At 39.2% G+C, this 16,177-nt stretch overlaps 1 protein-coding gene across 15 annotated transcripts in view; it reads left to right on the forward strand.

Moving 5' to 3' along the window:
* ZMYM2 (zinc finger MYM-type containing 2) overlaps window positions 1-15,816 on the forward strand; it is an 89,241-nt gene extending 73,425 nt beyond the window's left edge. For all 15 annotated transcript variants that reach the window (XM_071804047.1, XM_071804004.1, XM_065831110.2 and 12 more), the window contains 8 exons: window positions 1,166-1,273; window positions 3,237-3,331; window positions 4,511-4,679; window positions 7,108-7,259; window positions 9,875-9,989; window positions 11,044-11,295; window positions 11,675-11,795; window positions 14,119-15,816. In XM_071804047.1, coding sequence (XP_071660148.1) covers window positions 1,166-1,273; window positions 3,237-3,331; window positions 4,511-4,679; window positions 7,108-7,259; window positions 9,875-9,989; window positions 11,044-11,295; window positions 11,675-11,795; window positions 14,119-14,311 — 1,205 coding nt within the window. In that variant the 3' untranslated portion in view covers window positions 14,312-15,816. The remainder of the gene's footprint in view (window positions 1-1,165; window positions 1,274-3,236; window positions 3,332-4,510; window positions 4,680-7,107; window positions 7,260-9,874; window positions 9,990-11,043; window positions 11,296-11,674; window positions 11,796-14,118) is intronic.
* Window positions 15,817-16,177: the final 361 nt, after the last annotated feature.

Raw genomic sequence — 16,177 nt, forward strand, 5'->3', positions numbered from 1 at the left:
ATTTTTACACTGAATGTGGGGAAGTGGGGACTGCTAAAACTAAAAGAAATGTATGTTTCACAAGCGGACTGTGGTCAACAAAACCAGATGACCTAATGATGCTTTGGCTCTTGATTGATCCTGATGGTCAGGTGTCATCCCTTTGAAGACAGTAGTGCATCAGCTGACGGGTCATTGAAGTTGTGATGCTGGAATGACTTGTCATCCCACCAGCTCACTTAAAAGGAGACAACTGTCTGGAACAAATTACAGCTGAAGATCAAAAAGTCTCACATATGCTGTAAAGATATTTTCACACTGCACACCGATATTTTCACTTTGCCCCTCTTCCCTGGCTCTACCTGCCAAAATCCTCAAGTCTCTTCTGTATCTTCCCAGAAGAATTTGCCTTCTCTTCTAAAATCAAGATTTTAAGGTTTTTCCATGACTCAGTTGAAATTTTGCATCTTTTTTCAAGCTCTTTCAACATGTCTCAAAGGAGGTTGATAGATGACATGAGCTTACGCTTTAGGCCCGTCGTGCTGCAGTGCCAGGAGGCTTAGTGTTTTCTAAACTGTTGCCATTCCCTCACTAAGGCTGGATATTTCTGGTAGTGCTACAAGGTTGTCATTTGCAGATCCTTGTTCTCTTTTCCTAAGTGCAGTTAGCTGAATGAGTAGATATATGGGATCAGAGCTTGCTCATTTGCAGAGAGCTGAATTTGGAGAAGTTTCTCTTTGCCAGAAGTTTGAAAGAGGTCAAGCTTTTGTTTCTCTCTGCCTGCTTTCTTCGTTTGCTTTTGTCACATCCCTTTCACAGATTTGAAAGTCCGTTCTGTTGCAGACAGAACTGTGCAGAAAAATAGATAGGTTTCTCACGCTTGAGTTGGTTGATATGATCCAGATTCCGAAGTATTTGATTTTGTCTATATGTGTTTTGCTGGCTCATCTTAATGAAGGACAGATGGACCAGTAAGTGTGTTTTCTGTTTGAAGGAAATCAGATTGGAGAAGTAAATCTGAGATCCCAAGAACAATGAAACCCGGGATGGTGATGAACAGAACAAACAGCTTTAGAACCACTCAGCTTCTAATGTTCTAAATCTGCCCTGTTTTGACTTATTCATGTGTTGGTTAAAATACAAGAGGTTTTTCTTTTTTAAAAATGGTATTTATTTTTATTTACAGGTGTGATAGTTGAGTCAAATCTACAAAACTCGGAAACAGAAGCACAGACGAACTTGCCTGATGTTCCATATGAACCAGACCTTGATATTGAAATAGACTTTCCGAGAGGTATTTTTTATGTCATTTTAATAAAATTTGTGAAATGGACATTGTGGGCAGCAGTTGTACTTTGATTCATCATCGTTTCATAGAAACACAATTTGACTGCAAGGTCCACTTGACTGACTCTGTTAGGTAGAACTTTGTTGTGCCTTTGCAAGACTGGGTACTTCTGAACGAGTTCCTCTATCTTCATAAATACAGTATTTGAAACAGAATGCGAAGAAAAGGGGTGTTAACCTTTCACAAAAGAACTTGACTGCATTGTTTGGTTTTGGACATGAATTTAGGAAAGATATTTTGGAGAATTAAAGACTCAGATGGCCTGTATTGTGGAAAACAATTAATGCATTCTTCAGTTACCAGGTATTTCCATGGCAAATGAAATGATGGTTTAGAGCAGAAAAGACACAAGGGCAAATTTCCCAGTCAAGTTTGTTAGGAAATAGCAAACCAGTTATATTGTGCTCCACGTGTTACCTTTTAGTATCTTACTAGTGTCCATAACTGTATTTGAGAAAAGGCAGAGTTATCTGAATTAGCGGGAAAATCACTACTTCGAGACCTTTCTTGAAAGTAGGTCGTGGTTTTAGGCATTACAGTTTCTACCACTCTCTACAGAATGCAGGCAACAGTGTTTGTTTCCTTACACCATGTCCTAATCAATCCAAGATCCACGAAAGCTGCCAGCTCTAGCAAGTATCTCCCTTGACAGAGCTTCTCTTGGACACATAACTCATGCCTTCCCTGGCTAGCTTCTGTATCTGATGTTGAAAGTCTCCTTTTGCCTTGTATCATAGATATCTGCACTAGATGTCCAGATTGAGTTTCTCAGTTTGCTGTATGTCTAATTTAAAGATCAAATCTGGGGTTTAATCTGACCTTAGTCTTGGGAAGTTTATTAGCAAGATACATACTGGATTTTTTTTTAACCATCTTTATAGGTGAGGCTTGATACATGAGAAAGAAAAACTAAAAATCAAAATGGAATAGTAAATAATAGCAGTTTGTAATAGATATTGGTTACACTGAAGTGCTTCTGAGATGAGATTCTTTGTGGAAGCAGGAGTAGAACTGATGTTCAGTCTAGTGCAGAGTTCTTAGATCTTTGCATGTGAGTGCTGTTTTATCTGTGCTGGTTTGAATGCTCTCCTGAGTAGTAAGGTGGTGAAATCAGACTAACCACCAGAAGAGTATTCAGCTTTGAATGAAGGAATTGTTTGATAGTTAAATGAGGTATGAACCACCTGCAGCAAAGTAAAAAAAAGTTGGAACTTTCAACATTAAATCTATTCAGATGTTGTCTCATTCTGCTGTGTTGCCTGAAATAGGTCCTTCAGCCTACCCCTGAAATGTTAAGTAAATAGTATTTTGAAATATTACTATCTCTCTCTTTACCAAAATTACTGCAATCCATCATGAGCTAGACTTCCACCACTTATATAAATACAGACTACAACCAGCTTCTCTGGAAGAGTTTACATTCTGATTCTTAATGTTTTTAACCAGGTGTAATGTGCTATATAAAATATAAATAATGAATAGAAATTGTGGAAATACATGGACATGTATTATATGCATATATTATAGTAAGATAATTTGTGTTTTTTCCACTGATAACTGCTTATTTTCACCCTGGCTTAGACTTCTTCATAGTGAAGGGTGCCTAGGCAGGAAAAATTGTCTGAGGCTCCATAGTAAGAACTGCTGCCTTAGTGACTTGACATGGTGCTTGAAAATGTTCAGTATTGCATCCTTTACAATTTATTTAGAAATAAATATTTTGATAGTTTCGCCTTACTTTCAAAATAAGAATAGGTTTACTTCCTCTTACTCAAATCCAGTCCTCGGTAATGTTTCACATACGTGCTTTTGCAGACCCCTTATGACATAAGGCTTATGTTAATGCACAATTATATTGTTCATTGTCCTTCAAACCAATATTATTAAGTTTCTGTTAATGTATTTTCAGCAACTGAGGAGCTTGATACAGAAAATGAATTTCTATTACCTCCTGTTTTTGGGGAAGAGTATGAAGAACAACCAAGGCCTCGATCAAAAAAGAAGGTAATTTTGGTGTGGTGTTCAAAAACTACAACCATGTAACATTCAGATGGGCAGAAATATGCCAGGTGGTGTGTGTGTGTTTTTCTTCAGTTCTCATGCTGCTCTAAAACATGTTATCGCCTGTTCATACCTAATATCCTATCTTTATGATGTAAATTAATATACTTCAAATAATAAAACTGTTGCAGTCCTATCTGTTGCAGTTAACCATTGGTTTAATAGGAGTGTCATTTCTAAATTCTGATCCCACTTTTGCTTCATGTTGGTAGAACGGTTGATATAACGCGCTGGTGTTTATATACTTGTTGTGATCACAGTAATCCTTTCCTACCTTCTGCTTTGAAGAAAGCTTTCGTGGTTTAATTTGATGGTAAAATGGAAGTGTGTTGGTATTACCATGGCTTATAATGGGAGTCATAACCTCTGCTGCATAAAATGGTTTAAAAAATCCTCTTTTTCATGTGCTTGTAAGTTTCTCAGGTTTTCTTTTCAGTCAAAAATCTAAGTTTAGGCATTGCAAGTAAAATAGTCATGTTCTTTTATTTAGAAGAAAACTGACAGGGAATAGTGTTTCTGGTGCCTGGCACAAAGCTGAAGTGGTTTTGTTGCAATAACTGCTGTAGATATCACAGCTTTAAAAAAAACAAGCAACTTCTAATAAGAGTTCCTAAAAATAAATGTGCCTTTCTAGTTTTAAATTTGGAGTCTAACTGTTGGTGTTATCTGCATATCCTCTGCTGGACGTGCTTTAACTGGAGACCAGTGCTGGCTTTTCCATAGATGAGTTCAGCTGAGCCCGAAAGTTGACCTTTGGACATAATTTGTAGCAATTTTAACTTCCTGCACGTTCACACGATGAAATCCTATAGATGCACTGAATTATTTGGTACGTCATGTGTTTGTTGTTTAATATGATATAAGCAATACAGAAATTCCATTTTCAGAAAATATTCTCTGTTAGGAACCAGTTTGCAAGATGAATCAGAAATATCTGTGAGCTTAAGTAAACACTGTCCTCAGAAGGGTGTTTAACACAGAATCTACCACCTGCTGAATGAAGCATGTGTTTCTTAACACTGAAACTTGGTAATTTGGCCAGCAGCTCCCTTGTTCTGCCCAGGTTCTGCGACGTTACCATCAGCAGCTGTCACAGCGTTAACCACTGTTCTTCACTGGCAGGGGGTGAAGAGGAAAGCGGTGTCAGAATACCAGTCCCACGATGACAGCTCTGAAAACTCAGAGTGTAGTTTTCCATTCAAATATGCATACGGTGTAAATGCGTGGAAGCACTGGGTAAAGTCTCGACATTTAGATGAACAGCTGCCAGAACTAGAAGAACTGAAATCAAGTAAGTACTTCTAAAAATCTAGCATTCAGATTTTTGTTTGGTAGGCAGAATTGCTATACTCGTCTCATTTTCAGCTGGAATTTTTAATAGAAGTTTTCACATGTCCCTAATATTTCCATAACAACTGGGATTGTTTCACCACAGAGTCACCAAGCTCTTTTTTTCCTAAAGAAGTTTTCCCTGCTTGGTTCAAAATGCTGCATCTCACAGGCAAACCAGAACAGCACCTTCCTGGCTCTTCTGACTTTCTGCCACCATTTTGATTTTTTTGTTTGCATCCTGTTTTTTCCTGATGCTCTAACTCACCTTGGAGTTCACAGCTTTTCTGGACTTTTAAATTGCAAGGGAGAGGCAACCTTCTCTTTGTCCTGGAGAGAGATCTCAGTTTGACACGGGCATTACCTGGCTGTGGAGCTCAGACACAAGGTGACATTCGCTCCCATGAAGCTGCCCTTTCTGCAGCGCTTCTCTGTGGGAACATTCGCACAGTGAGGGAAAAGGGACATTGCTGCTGCTCCTGCTGTTATTCAACTCCCATGTGCATCTCAGCACTGTGGTGTTGTGCTGTTGGATCTTCAGAAATTGCCATTTCTCCCTCTACAGCACTGTCTTCACTTCAGCATCTTGGGCCACTTGTGTGTCATCCTCAGCTGTGTGTGACAGTACATTCATCATTGGGTGATACTGTATTTGGTTGATTAGACTTTACTCTGGTATCACAGTATCACAGTATGTTTGGGATTGGAAGGGACCTCAAAAGATCATCTAGTCCAATCCCCCTGCTGGAGCAGGAACGCCTAGGTGAGGTCGCACAGGAAGGTGTCCAGGCGGGCTTTGAATGTCTCCAGGGAAGGAGACTCCACAACCTCCCTGGGCAGCCTGTTCCAGTGCTCTGTCACCCTCACTGAGAAGAAGTTCTTTCTCAAATTTAAGTGGAACCTCTTGTGTTCCAGCTTGATCCCATTGCCCCTTGTCCTATCATTGTTTGCCACTGAGAAGAGCCTGACTCCATCCTCAGGGCACTCACCCTTTATATATTTATAAACATTAATAAGGTCACCCCTCAGTCTCCTCTTCTCCAAACTAAAGAGCCCCAGCTCCCTCAGCCTTTCTTCATAAGGGAGATGCTCCACTCCCTTAATCATCTTTGTTGCCCTACACTGGACCCTCTCCAGCAGTTCCCTGTCCTTCTTGAACTGAGGGGCCCAGAACTGGACACAATATTCCAGATGGGGTCTCACCAGGGCGGAGTAGAGGGGAAGGAGGACCTCTCTCGATCTACTGACCACCCCCCTTGTAATACACCCAAGGATGCCATTAGCCTTCCTGGCCACAAGGGCACAGTGCTGGCTCATGGTCATCCTGTTGTCCACCAGGACCCCCAGGTCCCTTTCCCCTACACTGCTCTCTAATAGGTCATGCCCCAACCTATGCTGGAACTTGGGATTGTTCCTGCCCAGATGCAGGACTCTACACTTTCCCTTGTTAAATTCCATCAGATTATCCCCCGCCCAACTCTCCAGCCTGTCCAGGTCCCGCTGGATGGCAGCACAGCCTTCTGGCGTGTCAGCCACTCCTCCCAGCTTAGTGTCATCAGCAAACTTGCTGATAGTACACTCAATTCCCTCGTCTAAATCATTAATGAATATATTGAATAATATTGGCCCCAGTACTGACCCCTGAGGCACTCCACTAGATACTGGCCTCCAACTGGACTCCGCACCATTGACCACCACTCTCTGGCTTCTCTCTTTAAGCCAGTTTGCAACCCACCTCACTACTCTATTGTCGAGACCACACCTCCTCAATTTAGCTGTGAGGATGCTGTGAGGGACTGTGTCAAAGGCTTTACTGAAGTCAAGGTAGACCACATCCACCGCTCTGCCATCATCCATCCACCTTGTTACATTCTCATAAAAGGCTATGAGGTTGGTCAAGCATGACTTACCCTTGGTAAAGCCATGCTGACTGCCCCTAATGACCCTCTTATCCCTGATGTGCCTTGAGATGGCACCAAGGATAAGCTGTTCCATTACTTTCCCAGGGACAGAGGTGAGGCTGACCGGTCTATAATTACCCGGGTCCTCCTTCTTGCCCTTTTTAAAGACTGGAGTGACATTTGCTTTCCTCCAATCCTCGGGCACCTCTCCCGTTTCCCAAGACTTGGCAAAAATGATGGATAGCGGTCTAGCAATGACTTCAGCCAGCTCCCTCAGCACCCGCGGATGCATCCCATCTGGACCCATGGATTTATGGACGTAGCCTTGTTTATTTTAATAGACTAACATTTGTACTACTTAGTACATTCAGGCTCGTTTATTCAATATTGTATCAAGCTGTTTTCCTGCTTTCCAAACCAAAAATAACCCATCCCACCCTCACCATGTATTAATGCTGTATAATGTAGCATTTTTTCTCTGTTTTGCAGCAAAGTCTGTGAAATTAAAGGAAGATCTATTATCACATACTTCAGCTGAGTTAAACTATGGGTTGACGCATTTTGTCAATGAAATTCGAAGGCCAAATGGAGAGAACTATGCACCTGACAGCATCTATTATCTGTGTCTTGGGATTCAGGAGGTTAGTAGAGGCTGTAGAGATGGGAAGCAGAGCCGCTTGTTTGACTGTAATCCATTTCAGTGGAAGAATGGGGATAATGTGGATTTATTGGCTAGGAGCTGTTCTTGATATGATCACTATGATCTGGAACACAGAGAGGTTGCTGTGCAAATGACATTGTAGAAAGCTGTCTGTACAGAAAATGAGTTTGCAGACCCATCCTGAAAACTCAAATGTAGACTTGGTATAGTTTAGTCATTTTAAGCTTCTGGCTGGGTTAAAGCAAGGTATTTGCAGTATAAAATGACATAGTTTTTCCAAACGCAGTGCTTCAGTTTGTTTGCTTAAGATGGTTAAATGTAAAAACAGAATGAAACGAAGCCTGATCTCTAAATGTTTCACTAATTCAGTTACTTAGCATATAGTGGAAACAAGGTATTTGGAGTGTCTTTGAGGAGAGTCTGATTTACTGAATATTGCAGACTGACCAGACAGGCTTTTTTGTAGAGTGCAGGCAGCTCCGCTATATTGACTGACTTACACACACACCCTGCCCTCAAATTGCAATTACCTTGTATTTCGAAGATTAGAGGAGTCAGTTTAGATGTATCCTATGTGAAGACAACAACGTATCACTAGATAATTAGAAAAGCTATTGCACAGCTTATCTTTTAATTAGAAGATGTCTTAATCCTTGGTACATGAGGCAAATCATAGATAAAAGAAGCAGTGTTCGGAGCTTAGAACACAGAAAATTTCATTTAAATTAAAAGGCAATAAAAATGCTTATGATATGGAAAGCAAGCTGTTCACAGGCTTTGCAATCCTGCTTAAACTGTTTTCTACTTGAGGCAGAGGACTTGAATCAAATAACAATTTTAAAATCAAAGTATTTTAAAAATAGTTAGTACTGCCAGTAGTTTTTCTGTATTGCAAGTATGCAAAATTAAGGAGTTAGTTGGTATCTTTACCTCCTGGTTGAAATTTGAGAAGCAAGCATTCACTGTTTGGCATTTTAGTCAATATTACTACGAGGCATGTGTTTCAAATTCAGCTGCTTCTGCACTTGCATGATACACTGTTCCCGTATCTTTCTGTTGAATTGAAAAGACTCCTGTTAAGCTGATCAACAATACACAGAGTGAGGTATGTGTTTATAAAATGGAACTTTACTAATTGGCAGTGGCAGAACATGGTCTTGTGGTGTGGAAAGGAGGGTGTGCAGATGCACGGTGCGTGTCGTGTAGCAGGGGCAGCCACAACATGACATCGTTCTTCTGCAGACTCTGGGGTGCTCGTGATCTGGGGGGCCGCACAGGTTTCTACTGGGAACGTCAGGGTTTAGCCAAACGCTTATTCTGAACTGGGAAACAGAAATATTCTTAGCGGAGTTCTCACAGGCTTGTGTGGGAATTGGTTTTGAACCAGTTTGCAGTCTTAATTCCGTTTCGCTGCCAGCGTTCAGTGTGAGTCTTTAACACAAACTGGAGAAAAAGAAAATTCATGGAGGAAAAATGTGCCTGGGAACAGAAGGGCAGACCCCATGAAGCTTATAGTAAGCTGTATTGTCTGGTTTGGAATTGCTTTATAAAATCAAAACTGGTATATATAGAAAGAAGCACATTTTGGGGAATATTGTGCTTTGAACAATTAGTCAAGCATGTAGTATAAAATAGTTATCTCAATCAGGATGATGTGTTGGAGACTTCTGGGAAGTGTGTTCATTCATTTTTCCTTATAAAACTAAGTACAAAGATAAGGAAGTCAAGATATGCTGAACCATCTAGTAATAAATGAGCGTTGTGTTTGATGTTGTTTTGAGTATGTGTACAGAAGTAGATGCCATTTCCAGGGGTAAATACATTTTTTGTGTCTGTCACTTTATTGTGTGCACTAGCAACAGGCGTGTTCAAGCGAAGAGAACACTGAAGTGGAAAATCTTAGAAGCCAATCCTGCATTTCTTAGAAATGTCTCAAGAGAGGATAATGTCAAACAGTAGTCTTAAACCTCAGCCATTAATTCTTGGTAAAGGTTCAAAAGAGTTTCTGTCTGTAAGGTCAAGAGGGTTAAGATAATTAGACTGCAGAACAGGCACACACCTTGCACCATCCTGTCATTTTTCTGGCACTGCTGCGTATCATTACCACAAATATATCGTCGGGGTTTTTGCTCCCACTTCTGTGCTGAAGATGCTTTTGTCAGTGCCCAGAATTCTCATTTAAAGCGACAGATTCTTGCTAATTTATTTTTTCCTTTGAAGACCTAGGTAGAGGAAAAGATAAATGAGTTGTGTTTGGTTTTTTGTTTTTTTTTTGTTTTGTTTGGGTTTGGGATGTTTTGTGCATGTATGTGGTTTTTTTCAGTAACTTCTCATTCACTGGTACAGTGTTACACACAAGAAAATTTAGAGAAAAATGGTAGAATTGTAATTAATCTATGATTCTTACCCTGTTAGAAATTCACAACATACGTTATATTGGAGGTAACTTAGCTACTAAACATTGGAAAAGTGTCATTGGTTTCTTTTTAGATTTTTTTTTCTAGAAGTGCAAGCATTGTACTGAAAAGGAACCCTACAGCACAGGATTTGCTCTGATGTGAAATTGTAAATATTGTGTCTCTTTCTTTTCTATAGTATTTATATGGAAGTAATCGAAAAGACAACATATTTATAGATCCAATCTACCAGACGTTTGAGCAGGAATTAAATAAAATCCTTCGAAGTTGGCAACCAAGCATACTTCCAGATGGTAATTTTCTTTTTGGTCACGTATGTTTTTCATCTCTTAATAGTTCTGTATTCTTAAGCATGTAGATATGTACAGGCATTTTATGCATTGCAATAGTAATTTATTAAAAATCATAAAGATATCATCTAAGAGTTCAATTAAGACTTGTTCTTATTTTCTCGTTTCTCGATCATCCATGCTGCAAGAGTTGATTTTGCCACCGCCTGTTAATCTTAAATTGATTATCCATTTTTAGGAAAGTTAGAATAAGCAGCTGCTCTTCAACCTGCATTTATTTATTTTCCCAGATGGGAAGCAGGCAGACAAGCGCTGGGCTGCGTGTGGGTAGGGCTGACGAGCTCTGTATTTTAGTCTTCCTCAGCTCAACTGGGAGGACTCTCTGCCATGGGCCTTCTGCTCAGGAGGATCGTCAGTTGATGGAGAAAATGGGAATTTTCCTCAGCAGATTGGTGCTGGTGCTGTACTGCAGAATCCGCTTTTTTGCATCTTTCTCACAATTCTCTCTTGAGTGAGGGCTTGTCCTTACCAGCCCCTTTCCCCTCTCTTCTCGATGTGGTTTTTTCTCTGTACAGCACTGGGGAAGCTGTGTATAGGGCCCTTGCTGAACCCTGGTACGGTCCAGGAGTGCTTTTGCAGTGAGATATCCATAAGTAATAAGAGAGAAGGTATAACTATTTGGAGGCCTTTCCTGAGCAGAGCAAAATGAACCAAAAATACACTCTTTATGAAGAGATTAAAATTTGTCCCTTGAACGTTCATTTTTATGTAAGAACATTGAGGGAGCCACTCTTAAGCAATGCTGTTGTAATTAAACAGAAGTGTGTTCTGTGTGAAATTGCCTGTACTGATATTTCCCATTGCTTGTCTCTTCTTGAAACAGTATCTGTGTCTTTAAGAGGTGGTTTTGGGGGTGTGGACATATAATTAAATATGCTTTTAGATGCTTCTGTCATGAGTGTTTTGCTAAATTTTAATAAACAGAAACTTGATCTTTTGCACCTGAACAGTTTATGGGATAATCCAGTGTATTTTCTCTAATGTTCTTTTTTTGAAGGATCAATATTCTCTCGAGTTGAGGAAGATTACCTTTGGAGGATTAAACAGCTAGGATCACATTCACCAGTTGCTCTTCTGAATACTCTGTTCTACTTCAACACTAAATATTTTGGCCTGAAAACAGTGGAGCAGCACTTAAGACTTTCTTTTGGCACTGTTTTTAGACAGTGGAAAAAAAATCCTGTAACAATGGAAAGCAAAGCATGTCTTCGATATCAAGTGTCTTCCCTGTGCAGAGCTGATAGTGAAGGTACTACAGCAGTTCCAAATTAAGCATTGCAGAAGCATCCACACTGTGCTCCTCTAAGGGACATCTGGGCACCTTGCCAGGAGCCAGAGCTCTGCCTTTGCCTAAAGTTAAGCAGCTCCCAGCTCCTAGATCTTTAATTGGAATGTGTGGCCTGTGGAGACTACAGGGTCTCTGCATTGTGTGATCCCTTTGAGCCCACTGGTCTCCATGCTAAATGCTGTGACGTTGTGGCTGTGGGTTGCATTTCCAGTTTGCAGATGTGCACAGTTGTGGAGACCGCGTTGCGGTATTTGGTGGGCTGCGCAATCTGGGAAATTTACAGAAACATGTAAAATAACTTCAAGTTATAGCTTAGATGTTGTTGATTTTCTTCTTAAAGATAAAATTACTACTGGAAAAAGGAAACATGAAGATGATGAACCAGTATTTGAACAAATTGAAAACACGTCTGATCCAGCTAGATGCCCTGTGAAAATGTTTGAATGCTATCTGTCTAAAAGGTAAGTATGATACAGGGTTGGTGCAACATGAAATAAGCTCAAGCAAAGGGAATGGCTTGAGATCTTCTGAAAGATATCTAAATGAAAGCATTGAAATCTGCAGTTCTGTATCTTGACAAGGTGTGTGGAAGTGTGGGAGCAGCAGAGTACTTCAGTGTTAATTGTCAAACACTCCATCTGGGAATGACAATATGATTCAGTTTTCTTACATGGAAACACCAAGTATCTCTGCAGAAAATTACCAGCAAGAGATCTGGTAGGTTTTGCTACTGAGGGCTTTGGTTGTGAGGTGTCTGTCTCTTCAGTAAGAATTGGATTGAGACAGTGGTTTTACTTCATGTTAAGTCATCAGGAATCTGAAATGTAGATATTTTTGAGATACCTGTTTTGAAAGCAGGCTGAAAACATTGAGTAGTAGAAAAAATATTACTGATGGTAACTCAGCATTTAGAAAAGCTTGTTTCCTTCCAATCTGCACAGAAATTAATATATTAAAAATAAAAGCTTGGGCAACTCTTTAAAAAAAACTTAATTTAGTAGTTAAATGTTTTGGAAGTGTTTGAAAACAGGATTTCATGGGAAATACTTTTCTTTAATTGGAACAGCCATTGGAGCAACTGATTTAATGTAGATTTTATGTAACTCTAAGTGAAATACAGGCAGGGGATACCAGAGAAATAAAATCACTTTGTCTATGCAGCACAAATCAAATGAAGTATGAGACCAAACATTCTTAGGAAACAACATCTTATTCCTAAAGGTGAAGAAAGAACTTAAGCACAATGTGGGCAGAAGTGCACGTATGTCATGTTATAGAGAGAAATGAGGTCTGTTAATGCAAACACCTGCTTTTCATAAACTCAGTTAATTCTGATTGTTGCAGGGGCTTGTGAGTTTTTTTGCCTTCACACTATCTACTGGCATGGTTTGTAGAACATATATAGTTAAAAACTTAAAGCTGGATTTTTGAACTGAAGTTGTACACCCAGTAGGGGAGAGAGAAAAAATAATCTCTTTTTCTTTAGAAACACCTCTGTTTTGGGCAAGATAATGCACTTAAACCCATCCAATGTATCATCGGTGGTGTGGTTTTAAGTCCTGCTGTCTTGCAGTCACCATTGCTAACCAGAGCAGCAGACTGCTTCTCCTGCTTACACTTCTTATAATATATACCTTGTGTCTTTGATGATATAATTTTAATAAAATACTTAACATTTTAAAAATTATTATCGAATTTAATGTTGTAATTGAAGGTAATATTGTAAAGGTATTGTAAAATCTAAGGTAGTGCCAGCGGTTTGAAATATACTTGACAGTCAGTGGACAGCTGCAGCTGGAATTTCAGGATCCTCTCATTCCCAGCTATCAACACTTGTATCATTGCTTGTTCCTATAAAAATACTGGCTTGTCAAAAAAGTAGGAAGAAGGTTAAAATATTTAAATTATTAGAATATTTTGGACAGTCATATTTTGCCTCTTATCTGAGTCTTAATCTGATTTATGTGAGAGCAGAACAAGCCAACATTCACCTCAGCAGGTGAAGAGCAACATCAGCCAGTTTGGGAAGATGAGCTGGTAAAAATTGTTACTTTTACCAAAGAAACATGAAATAGAGTTGACCCCTGAAGTCTGCAGTATTTATGAAGGAGGGAGCATGAATGAGCGCTTACACACATAGAATTGAAAATTGTTTTCTGAGACTTGCCTAGATGGACAAAATGCTAGAGTTTCCGTAAAGGGGTCTTCTCCAGGGACTGGATCAAACTGCAAAGGGATTGAGACTATAAGACTTAAAGCGACCAACCCTTTGAGTTAAACAGGAGAAAGGTTTTTAGCTTCTTGTATTTCTGTGCATCCCTCAGAACTACTGTCCTTGATTTTCAAGGGAATCCCAGGCTCTTCATTCAGAGGTCGCTGTGTGAGGCAGCGATGCAAAGAACTACTGATGTTGGTGTTAGGCTGAAGAGGCCTAACGTATGTCCATCAGGGGTTCCTAAATAGATAGAAAGTACTTGGTGGTTTAGCAATTCCTGGATCTGCAAATTTTTGAAAGCTGGAAGAGGAAGAGTCTGTGGTCTCCTAGATACTTGCTAAGTCCCAGATGTCTGCTTTTGGCTGCTCTGAGGACGTGGGACAAGGCTGGACCTGGAGCAGGCCTGGCACAGCTCCTTCTATGGACAAAACTGCATTTCTCCACAATAACCTGTTTTGGTTTGTTTTTGTTTTTAGCTTGCCTGGGTACAGTTAGAGTTTGGTTTGTGCAGGATGCTGAAACTGCTAACGTGCTGGTTTTTGAACTCCCCTGTGCTTTCCGCTTTGCAGCCCACAGAATCTGAACCAGAGGACAGACATGTTCTACCTGCAGCCGGAGTGCTCTGTCTCCACCGAGAGTCCCATCTGGTACACTGCCACCTCCCTGGACCGCAGCACATTGGAAAATATGCTCATACGGGTTCTTTTAGTAAAAGACATTTATGATAAAGACAATTATGAACTTGATGAAGACATAGATTAAAATGAACTTCCAAAAACCATCAAGAAAACCAAGAGCATTAGATATAGTCATGCTGCTAGACCTTTACTATGGAAAACATTTCAAGTTTACCCTTTGTTTTATGAGTTTTGTAGCAGTGTGTACCCTCACCTGGGTATTACCATGTAAATAGTCTGTGAGTGAAAGTTTCCATTATTCTGCATAGTGGTTTTAGAAGACATAACAAACACATTTCAGATTCTTTTTTTATTATTTATTTGATTAGGTATGTTTGTAACTTTTTACATTGCAAAATATGAATGAGAATGTGCCATGTGTAATTTCTTTTTCCCTTGTAGTAAGAGACTTCCATATTGCACAACTCTGCTGTTGGAAGTTCCCTTGAAAGGAGGCTCTTTTAATGGGTTCTTAAACTGGATGGTTGTGTATGGGTAGCACTACTAAAGTTTAGAACTTGCTGTGTCTTTCAGAATTTTTAAATAAATTGTAAACTAGTAGGTTTTTTACTTTTTAGTTACTGAAGCCTTATAAGGTTATGTAGAGAGATTCCATCTTATGTACCAAAAATAGACAAAAGAGAATGCTGTCAATATTGGTGTACTGTAATGTGAATCTATTCTGGTGAAAACATTTTTTGTTGCCCTTATTAAAACCTTAGTGTCCTTTCCTTATTTGTGACTCTCTCTCAATTGCCCCTACAAATAAAATATATATATGTGTAAATAAATGAATATAAGCTTAAAGCATGTGGTCATCAAGACATGTATTTTGTAAAAAAAACATAACCAAAACCCCCTTAAAAAAAAAAAAAAGACAGATGTCTGATGACAATGCTATATAATTCTTTTCCATCTTTTCTGACCATAAATGCTGGTACCTCATATTACTGTAAATCTGTCCTTTGTAGCCTTAGCAAAAGGGATTTTAATGCTGTATTACATAAAGTAATATGGTATGCTAAATTTTTAACTTCTGTTTCTCCTTGTGTTGCTGTATTTAAATACAGTCAATACTTGACTATGGGTGGGAAAATTCTGTTAACTAATGCCTCCGTTCAAAAGCCATATGAGATGTGAAGTTGCAGAAAGTTGAAAGATATTTTTTGAAGAAAAGTCCTTTCATTTATTCTATTGTGTTCATTGTGTTTACTTTGCATAAGGAGTCTGATTTCTACATAAATGTTTAGCTGCTTAGGTTTTGTTACTTGCTCTTGTTTAACTGATGCAAGCAACCTGGCGGTTCATGCAATGGTTTTGCTATTGTACTGAAAACAAAATGTAGTATAATATTCTACTATGAAGTAGTGATAAATTTGGCTCTCCTAAACGACGTTAAGCATCTGTTGTGAGGAATCGTCTACTAAAGGGGAAACTTTCTCTGTGTATATATTACCACCTTAGGATTTATTTCTCCCAAGGGCTGCATGGCTTTTTCATTTTCCTTAGCTTAAAAGAATGCACATAGGGACACCTCTTTCTATATAGAGAAATAAAGCTTCAGTTGCTTTGTTTTGTTAAGCAAGTTTATTTAAATTTCTGCTATTCTTGTGTGTCCATGAGTATGCATTAATTTAGATATACCACTAATTCGAAAGTAGATGGAGATGTACATGTTTAATTTTTCATTTTTTTTCTGGTGACTCTACCTCCCTGTGAAATCAAGAAATGCTACAACAGCCAATAGATCACTAACAGCTCCAGTGCTCTTTTCCCTTTGTGAGTACATAAAAACTTAGTCCATTAATGCTTGTTTTTTACAAGCAACTGCCATAGAATGTGCTCACGGTTCATAAAAATGAAAATCATAAATTGTAATCACGGTTTTGTTTGGGCCTCTCCAGTTGAACACCTGACTTGACCATAAGTTAAATTTAAGGTATGGGAATCA

Source organism: Patagioenas fasciata, chromosome 1 (assembly GCF_037038585.1).
Source record: "Patagioenas fasciata isolate bPatFas1 chromosome 1, bPatFas1.hap1, whole genome shotgun sequence".
Lineage (NCBI taxonomy): Eukaryota > Metazoa > Chordata > Aves > Columbiformes > Columbidae > Patagioenas > Patagioenas fasciata.